The sequence below is a fragment of the Lytechinus pictus genome, chromosome 9 (assembly GCF_037042905.1).
Source record: "Lytechinus pictus isolate F3 Inbred chromosome 9, Lp3.0, whole genome shotgun sequence".
In the NCBI taxonomy this organism is placed as follows: Eukaryota; Metazoa; Echinodermata; class Echinoidea; order Temnopleuroida; family Toxopneustidae; genus Lytechinus; species Lytechinus pictus.
This window is the reverse complement of record NC_087253.1, coordinates 20496268-20506715: the sequence shown is the minus strand read 5'-3', so window position 1 is coordinate 20506715 and position 10448 is coordinate 20496268. Positions and strand designations below refer to the sequence as shown.

General features: G+C 35.3%; 1 protein-coding gene across 1 annotated transcript; it reads left to right on the top strand.

Annotated features, from left to right (window-relative positions):
• The first annotated feature begins 216 nt into the window (after positions 1–216).
• Positions 217–6152, top strand: LOC129267557 (uncharacterized). The gene is made up of 2 exons (XM_064104339.1): positions 217–345; positions 1377–6152. The coding sequence occupies exon 2, from the start codon at positions 1395–1397 to the stop codon at positions 3387–3389; it is 1995 nt and encodes a 664-aa protein (XP_063960409.1). The 5' UTR covers positions 217–345; positions 1377–1394; the 3' UTR covers positions 3390–6152.
• Positions 6153–10448: the final 4296 nt, after the last annotated feature.

Here is a 10448-nt window from a genome sequence, read left to right as displayed (position 1 = left end):
TTTTTTTTCTCTAAACAAGTAAATAATATACTACAAACATTCCGATTATTTTCAATCAGGTAAACAAAAACCACACCATCAAACAACCGTTACGCTGAATTGAAGTACATGAATGCACAATTGAAACATGTCAAAGGTTACTGGGAATTCCCAATCACTAAAAATAGTTTGATATTGAACTAGAATTCGTAAACAACTGTAAATTTGCACACATTCAGTACGCACCATCATTGTGAATTGATGTAGCCAAAATATATAATACTGCTGCTATTAGACCCCGTATAATATTATTACTTCGATCAAACTGAGAAACATATCGTTTTTAATGGACATAAGCAGTTTGATGTAAGTATATTGAATAATTCATGTATTTTCAAAATATATTCTGTATCTATTTTACACATTCAAATACCATATGTATAAGAAACGTGTCGAATTTGAAATCACACTCTGATTGATATGACTTGTTTAATGATTGTATCTTCAATATTATTGGATTGTCATTTTTCTTTAATAATAACGCAATTATTACCAGTGAGAAAATTGTAACGTTCCTATCTATGAACAGACAGGATCGAAACAAATAAATTCCATAAAAATCGGTGTTTAGGGGTGATGAGACTTATTTTTAAACCCGGAAGTAATGGGGGAAAGTGAAAAGGTAAATTGCAGATTCGTCTAATGCCAATTCTTTCACTCACCACATGGTCTACCTTAATTTAGTCTAATGCCATTCCGTCAATCAAATTTGTGTCTAACAACCAATTGGTCCAATCATCACCTCGTTTAATCACAAGTTCGTCTATTACCATTTCGTCACACAACCAGTTGGTCTAATATCCATTTTATTTGTATTCATTTTGTCCAATTAACACTAAGTCCAGTTAGATCAGATGGTGGACTTAATGGCCATTGGACCAACTGGTTATTATATAACTTGGTGATTGAAAGGAATTGCAATTAGACAATGTGGATAGTGGACTAACTTATGCTAGACCAAATGATAGTAAACGATTTTGGAAATTAGACGAAATGGCATTAGACTAATTGGAAATAAACCAATAAAAATACATACTTTTTAAAAAGCAATATTATTCCTACTTCTCTTCTCTGTTCATTCCTTTCCTTTCAACTTCGCAATTAATTCCCATCATCACAAGCTCCTTTTCCTATTCCCCTTTCTCCTCTCCCCCTCCTTTTATCATTCCCAATTTCCCCTTGCTCCTCCCCCTCCTTCCCCTATTCCAAAACCACAGGCGATCCTTTTATTACTCAGTGATGTAAGTCAAATGACAGATTCTATGGTCCATACATGTATACTATTTTTAATTGTGTTTTGTAATTATTTTTCATTGTGTTTCGTAATTTTTTTTTAGTCTCATAAAAATCTAATCATGGCTGAAGCATTAAAGACTGTCATCTCCCAAAGTACAGAGTGTCCAGTGTGCCTTTCTACATTCACCGATCCCAAGATCCTGTCTTGTTCTCACACTTTCTGCAAGACTTGCCTGGACAACCTATTAGAGTGTCACGGTAACTCCCAGATCCGATGCCCTGTCTGCAGAGCTGTCACGCAGGTCCCAAACCAAGATGTCGGCAAACTACAGGTAAATATTGCTTTGAAAAGTCTGATAGATGACATGAAGGGCCAACCTAAGATTTGCACAAATTGTCAATCCAATGACAAGCCCCATGCTGATGTCTACTGCCAAGACTGTGGCAGGTATCTCTGCACATCTTGTCTTAATAAGCACTCTCAGTGGGAAGGCTTCATCGGCCATGACGTCATTGCCATGAGTGAGATCTCATCAGGCAAGGTGTATGTACGTAGATACCGCAAATGTAGGAAACATCCGAAAGAAGATGAGGGTTGCTTCTGTTCCAGCTGCAGGAGATTCACATGCTCAAGGTGTGTTGTTATGGAACATACGGGAGAAGGACACAAGGTCATCAAGGGAACAGCTTATGAGGACAAACACATGAAGGGTATCAAAGAACTTAAATCAAAGGTGAACAAGAAACGATCATGTTTTCAGAAGTACATTGATTTTATGGATGAAGAGATGAAGAGTGTTGACAATACTGAAAAACAGTGCACAAGTGACATCAACGAAGCATATGATGATGCAGTCCGGCAGTTGTCAGAGAAGAGAGAAAGCCTACTAAGAGAAGACAAGGAAACGACTAAAGGAGTAGAGAAAGAACTGAAAAGTATGAAGACCACGGCCCAGAAGCACATCAATCAGTTGACGATCATTGCTGACATGGTAACGAAAAGAACGAAGATACCGTTAGATATGGATACTCTGGCTGTACACGACACTCTGTGTGAAGATGTACGAGAGGTGTTGGATAAAGATGATCCTGACTATGAGCAGCCGAGAAAATCAAGCAAGAAGGGGAGAAGTGTATTTAAGAAAAACATTGGAAAGAATGAGCTAGGCCTTGGCAAGATTGTTAATGTAGTTGGAAAAGATGAGCTAAGTCTTGGTAAGATTATTCATGTAATGATAATAACAATAGTTAGCTTTTATATAGCTCAAATCGCTCTACAGCATAATATTGTAGTTGGCCTTGGTAAGACTTTTAATGTAGACCTAGTTGAAAAGTACGTCGTTTTGCCTACTTATAATATTGATGATGTAAAGCACGTTGCTTCGACAGCTAAGAATAGCATGAATGCCATGGTTAGTACACAAGACGGTAGGATGGCAGTAGGACATAGTACAGGTGGCATCTCCAACTTCTCTTCTGATGGTAAGCTTCAGCAGACAGTTCTGAAGGATGTTGGAATTGTTGGTGTAGGGTTCCTCTCTGATGGTCGATGTGTTGTGATGGATGCATCAAACATCATCACACTGTACACACCAGAGTACACACAATTGAATGTGATGTTTAAGACTCTAAGTCGAGAGGAAGGTGGGATTCCTAATCTCACTGTTGATGCTGATGATCAGATCTATGTGAGCTACACGAAAGCCATGAAGATCTTGGTATTTTCAACAGCAGGTGGGCAAGCAGTCAGGGAGATACCATGCAACGGGTATGTACCATATCAAATCACTAGTTACCATGGATCTCTGATCATTTCATCAGGGCATGTTATTAGATTGATAGACAAACAGGGTGCTGTACAACATTGGTTACCGAAACCGGGTAGTCTCCTTCACGCTGCTGTATCTCAGTGGAATACAATCCTGATAGCCAAGGTGAAGCATGATGAAGACTTGGTGAGCATTGACGAGTATACATATGAACTAAGGCATATCCGAAACCATGTTAATGATTATAAGTTTGAGAAGATTGGCTTGTATTGGTATTATCTCCAGCAGTACCGATCAGGAGAGATCGCTTTCTGCACCAGGTATAGACTCTATATATTTTACTGAAAGTATTGGATGACATCATGGACCTATCAACTTTGATGTACGATATAATATCGCAAAAGAGGGGGGGGGGGGGGGCATATCCGCTGAATTGCAATTTTCTGCCAAGTAAGCTTGTGTATATAATCTAGCAAGAAACTGTTGTTGGATCATTTCTTTCTCGTTTCTCACCCATAAAAAGCATTTTGCTGCTTACATCTTTTTATTTTCAGCTTTGCATTTATCAAGCATCATTATTGTGTGTATCCTGTGTGGGTGAAGTTCTCCTACTTGAATATCAGACATAATGTTATTATATATTTCATGAGAAATCAAAATGATTCTCGATCCATAGACGTGTATGATATTAGACTAGTAATGATCATGGTGGTAGTGATATATTAACCATCGCTATGAAAGAGTGCATGCTAAACTGTTTATGCGCGTATATGCTTGTATTCTTATGCATAAATTGGAATATATCGTTATTCTATGCTATTATTCTATCTAGACATGATTATAATGTGTAAATATATAAACATTACCTTCGTGGAAATGGTCCGATCTACACTCTTCAATATTTTTCGAAGTACTTCAATTTCAAAATAAAATTATATTAAATAACTTGATTGTGAAACACCAAACAAAATTATTACCGGCATTTCAGAAAATGGCACGAAAATGCATAAAAAAAACAACGTCGATGGACCTCAATTTTTATTTGAGTTTTGCTATTCCAAGCATCATTTTCATCATGTTTATCCCATGTGAGGGAATTTATAGTTCTTGTATTTTAGACGTGATGTTATTAGACATTTCATGAGAAATCAAGTGATTCTCTATTCAAATATAATAAATGTAAATAATGTTTGACTAGTAATGGCCATGGTGGCAATGTGATATCTACCATTGATATTAAAGAGTGTATGCCATAATTGTACTGTTTATGCGCGTATATTTGTATTTTTATGCATAAATTGGAACATGTTTTGATTCAATCTAGATATGATTATAATGTGTAAATATATAAATATCATCTTCATGGAAATGGTCTGATCAATACTCTCCGATATTTTTAGAAGTAGTTCAAATTAAAAATGCAATATTTGAAATAACTCGAATGTGAAACACACACAAACAAATTATTGTATATTTCAGAAAATGGCACGAAAAATGTATAAAAAAAGCAACGTCAATGGATTTCAATTTTTATTTTGAGCTTTGCTATTATCAAGCATTATCTTTATCATGTTTATCCTGTGTGGGAAAATTTCTAGGTCTTACATTTTAGACATAATGCCATTAGACATTTCATGAGAATCAAATGATTCTCTATTCATATACATGTGTATCATATCATGGTGGAAATGTGATATTTACCATTGATACTGGTGGTAGTGAGGTTTTATCCTTGATATTAAAGAGTGTGTATAACTGTTTTTCTATGTATACATGTATTCTTTGCATAAATAGGAAGAATAATTATCATAATCCTTACAATGTATTTGTTTTCTGGTCGATAATACGTACATGTATAAAACTACTGTGTACAAATAATTTCACCTGCATTTGATGCGGAAATGGTTTCAACTACAAAACTACTTTTTAAGTGCATAGTTCAATGCAATAATAATGCAATTATATGGAATAAGTCGATTATGAAACAAACACAAATAACCTTAGTGTATTTCAGACAATGGCACAAAAAATGTACAGTAATAGTCTAGGCGTAATGATTTAAGGGATGTCAATTTGGGCCATTCACACACGTCTGATGTGTTTATTATTACAGGTACACCATTATTTTAATACCTTTTTTACATTTTTTTTGGTATATATTTCAATTTTGTAAAAATTAACGAAATTAAATTAAACGAAATAGATTTTGACATGATATTCAGAATATGATATATGAAACAATGTATTTAAAATTTCTTCATCAGATTTTCCCTTAATATGTAGAGGATTCAATTCAATAGAAGATCCCGTCAGATATGACTTGCAATTTACACGAAAAAAAATCAAACTGTATATCATAATTTGTTTTGTCTTGATGTAAACTTATTTTAGTATCAATTTTCTTTCATCAAGAGTCATGAGTATAACGTGAATATCCAAGTTGAAGAGAAAACATTTTTGATTGGTTTTACCATTGAACGGTTCAGATATGGTCCAACAAACGTAGAGGGCAGCAACACTGCCGAGGGTTGCTACCCACTACGTTCATTCATATGGTCCTTAAATGCAATGTTTGATCCTCGCACAAAATATGATCAAGAATAATAATATACAAATCTAGGAATAAGAACATTTAACTTTTTAATTCCCCTGCTCACATGAGCTCTAAAGAACAAGTTACCCGTAGAATCAGTTTATTCAAAGATAAATCAATTATGTTCTTTATTAAAATAATTCAAAAGAGATTCGATCATCAATTTGATCATTCCAAACCCGTTTGTATGATACTCTTGAATATATAATTTTTAAAAATTTGCTCTACATTTTATTTCTTCTTAAGGTGTACGAACCCCCAAATTACATTGTGAATTGTGTAAATTAAATAAAGGAAATCTGGAAAAGAGTGTCAATATAATAACATAATATATCAATTAAAAAAAGCTTATGTGTTATAAAACACTTACAATTCAGATTCATATTTTATTCAATTTGGCTGTTTAATTACTGTTTAATTGAATTGTATTTTTCCGATTTTAATGAAATAAATACCATAGGTGAGGACATAACAAATTGTTCATATGTACTCGATTAATCAATAAAGTGTTTTTGAAAAATAATCGGTGTGCCAGCAGTTTAGTATTGACTTGTTTAGGAAAAAAATGGTAGAGAGATAGAAGGAAAGAAAGAAAGAAAGAAAGAAAGGAAGGAAGGAAGGAAGGAAGGAAGGACAAGAAAAAAGAAAGAAAGAAAGGAAGAAAGAAAAAAGAAAGAAAAGAAAGGAAGTAAAAAGGAAAGAAAGAAAGAAAGAAAGAAAGAAAGAAAGAAAGAAAGAAAGAAAGAAAAAAGGAAGGACGAAACGAAGGAAGGAGCGAATAAAAGAAAGAAGGAAAAGAGAAAATAAATAAGGAGTGAGGAAAAAAAAGAAAGAAAGAAGAACAGAGAAATAAATACAGAAAGGAAGAAAGGAAAAAAGAGAAAGGAAGAAAGGAAGGAAGGTAGGAAGGAAAGAAAGAAAGAAAGAAAGAAAGAAAGAAAGAAGGAAGGAAGGAAGGAAAGAAAGAAAGAAAGAAAGAAAGAAAGAAAGAAAGAAAGAAAGAAAGAAAGAAAGAAAGAAAGAAAGAAAGAAAGAAAGAAAGAAAGAAAGAAATACTTTTTTTTTTACTTTTCAAATGAAAACTTTATTTACAAATTATAATCACAAAAGTCAGGTATATAATAAAAGAATAGTTTGACATAAACATTCAAATGAGATCAGGTTGATTACAAGCACAGAGTTATAAAACCAAATGTTAAATGAGCCATGCAATGCTGCCCTCGTTAATTGTAAAAAGTAATCTATTCATACACCATTTACGTGAAAAGCATCAATATTAGAACATAATTTGTAATAAGTAAATTCATAGAGTATTCTGTTTTTGAGACGATGTAACCAAATAATAAGTGGATCGGTGAAATTTGAGGTACGGTACATAAAATAAATGGTACTTTTTAAACTAATAATAAGGAAATTAGCAAGGCGGATAACCTTTCTGTCACGCCCTCTGGCATGCGGAATGAGTGCCCAGTATAGGTCAAAATTAAGTTTGAGAGAGGGGAGGAGATTGTTCAACAGTCTATGAAGAAGATTGAGAGGGGGTTGGATTCCTTTACATTCGATGAACAGATGTTGAATGGTTCCTGGTTCTCCGCACCATCCGCAAAAAGAAGAAATGTCTGTATTAAAGATGATGGAGTATAGTGAGCGACGGTAAAATATTGTGAAGGAGTTTGTATTGAATATCAGCCTCTTTTTTAGGTGTTGGTAATTGATAGATAGATAGCCAGTTCACTTTTGTAGATGGATCGAGAAATCCAGTATCATGCCAATGTGAGCTTGATGAGATTGTCGTATTATCTAGTTCTTTCCTGTAGATTCTGTAGATAGCTTTAGAAGAAGCAGTAAGTCCATTTTCGGAAGAAGCCAGAGTGAAGTTGATCGGAGTAACTGGAGCAGACAATAGATCAGAGTATTCGTGTTGACAGCCTGAGTCATTAAAATATGTAGGAAAAACTTTAGAGAGTGCAGTTCGAATGAGTAATGTTTCACGTTCGATGAGACGCGATGATGGTTGTCGAAGTCCTCTTGGAAAGTTCTTTTGGAGACAGCTACTCTCAATCCAAAGACCAGTTGAGTGGTTTATCAAATGGCGAACTAGTTTCACTCCGCATGCCATCAGGCGCGTCGGAAAAAAATTATCAACATCAATTGCATCAATAATATGAAAACTATTTAAGGGCATGTTAATTGCATGGCTGAAAGAGAGGGATTGTGTCACAATTCGAGCTCCAGATGTCAACCAAGCTCGCAGAACTTCACTAAAGTAAACTGGAAGACTTGTGTAAAACTTAGGATGTAAAGAACAAATGGTAATCAAATCCTAATTTACAATACTGTCTCAGAAAATGAGCCATAAAGTCGTTTACTGGATGAGAATTTAACGAAAGAAACCGTTGAATAATCGAAAATCTGTATTAGAACACGAGCTTGGAGACAAGCTAGCCCCAGCCCTCCTTCGTCAGGTTTTTCATACAACACTTCTTTCTTTAACCAGTGCCGCTTATTTGACCAGATAAAATTCACAATTAAATTCTGAAGTTCGTTTAATACATTTTCAGGAGGAGAAAGAACTGCAAGAACATGAAATATTTTTGATGCAGCGAGCTGGTTTGCAATCAATACCTTGCCTTTAAATGAGAGTGAGTTCGATAAACGAGACCACGAAATGAAAGTCTTATTAAGTCTTTCTTTACATTTAATCCAGTTTTGTTTAGAATAATTAAACGTGTTCCCTATTAAAATGAACTCCTAAAAAGGGGAGACCTTCACTATTCCAAGAAAAGTTGAGGGGTTTATCATTCCGCCCTTTCCAACGGCCGACCCAAAGGCCTTGTGATTTTTTTGTATTTAAACATGCAGCAGAGGCCAGACTAAACATATTGTAAGTTTGTTCAACTAATTCAAAGCCAGCATCGGCTGTAACAAATATCGATACATCGTCTGCATATTCAGATACTACACAAGGTTTGTTAATAGCAGGGATATTTATACCATGGTCACATTTACTCTACGGCGGCCGTACGGCGAGTCGAAAACAGCCGTTTTATTCATTTTTATACAAACCACCTCTATGTAGCTCGTACATAAAATGTGAAAACGGCTGTTTTCGACTCGCCGTACGGCCGCCGTAGAGCAAATGTGACCAAGGTATTAATGCATGATTTGACACGTTCTCTCTTAGTGAGTTCAGGAGAGGCTCAATGGCGAGAGTATATAGCAACCCTGATAGAGGGCATCCCTGTCGTATTCCTTTCTCAAAGGGGAAGGGAGCTGTCAGGGATCCACACACTTTAATAAGGCTTTCAGCCCCTTCATACAAAATTCGTATATAAGATATAAAATGACTTCCAAAGCCCATGCGTTTCATAACATTGAATAAATAAGCATGATCTACATTATCAAATGCCTTTTTCTGGTCCAAGTTCAATACAGCCAAATAAATATTATCAGTGTTTGCATAGAACAAAATATCTCTAATGAGATTAATGTTGTCATAAATAGAACGACCGGGGATACAATAACTTTGGTCTCTTCCAATAACATGGTCAATGCATGATTTTAGCCTACTGGCAAGCAGCCTAGCAAAAATTTTATAGTCTGTGTTGAGGAGGGAGACGGGACGCCAATTTGAAATATCAGCGAGGTCTCCTTTTTTGGGGAGTAAAGTAATGACCGCCCTCCTAAAAGAGTATGGTAAAAATCCAGATTCAAGAGAGGAGGTAAGAACTTCGAGAAAATCATCTTTGAGCATGGGCCAAAAGACATGATAAAATTCAGAGGTAAGTCCATCGATACCAGGAGACTTATTTTTGCCTAGCTGCTTGACAGCATTATCAAGTTCTTCTACAGATATTGGATTCTCAAGGTCCTTTGATAAGGACGGATCAAGCGTCTTGATATTTACAAGTAAACTATTGATGGCGCTCTTGTCAGTTGGCTTTCGAGTGTAAAGAGATTCATAAAAATCCCGAACATGATTTTTTATCTCAGAAGGGTTCTCCGAAATACGTCCCGAAGCGAGCCGAATGCGGGATATACTTTTTGATAAGGAATTCGTTTTTTCTAAGTTGAAGAAAAAATTGGAACATGAGTCTGTTTCATTTGTATATTTAAAGCGAGACCTCACAAGAACTCCGCGTGCTTCATTTTTCAGTAACGAGTTTAATGCATTTCTATGCTCGTCGAGAGTATATTTATCTTGTTGGCTAGATTCTTTTGCGCTCTGAAGTTTATCAATCTCTTTGTTAATTTCTATTAGAGCTTGCCTTTTCCTTTGTACTATTTTTTTACTATACATTTGAGTAATTGATTTTATATGAACCTTGCCGAAATCCCACCATGATGCAAGATTCGGGAAGTCATTTTTTTCTTTTTGCCAATCTGACCAAAAAAGACGAATAATATCAATGTAACTTTCGTCTTCCAAAAGAGTGTTATTAAAAATCCAATATGCACTTTTTCCTTTAGCTCGTATTGGGAATTTCAAAGTTAGAGAAACTGCAGAGTGGTCAGATAAGGAACAAGGTATAATTTCACACTTATGAATAGAAGAAACTAGACACGATGGTACATAAAATCGATCTAATCTAGACTTTGAAAAGCCCTGTGCACTGGCTGGATTGTGCCGTTGCCAGGTGAATTTCTTTTCATTTGGATTTAGAAAACGCCATGCATCGCAAAGAGAAGATTTATTCAGAACATTTTGCAAAGCCGTAACAAGTTTAGGTCTGCGTTCTGTGAGCGTGCACAAACGATCAATCGCAGGATTTTCAGTGCAATTAAAATCACCCACAATCACAATATTATCT

Excerpts from the sequence above, each read along its gene's own strand:
- LOC129267557 (XM_064104339.1), top strand. The coding sequence starts at position 1,395 with ATGGCTGAAGCATTAAAGACTGTCATCTCCCAAAGTACAGAGTGTCCA.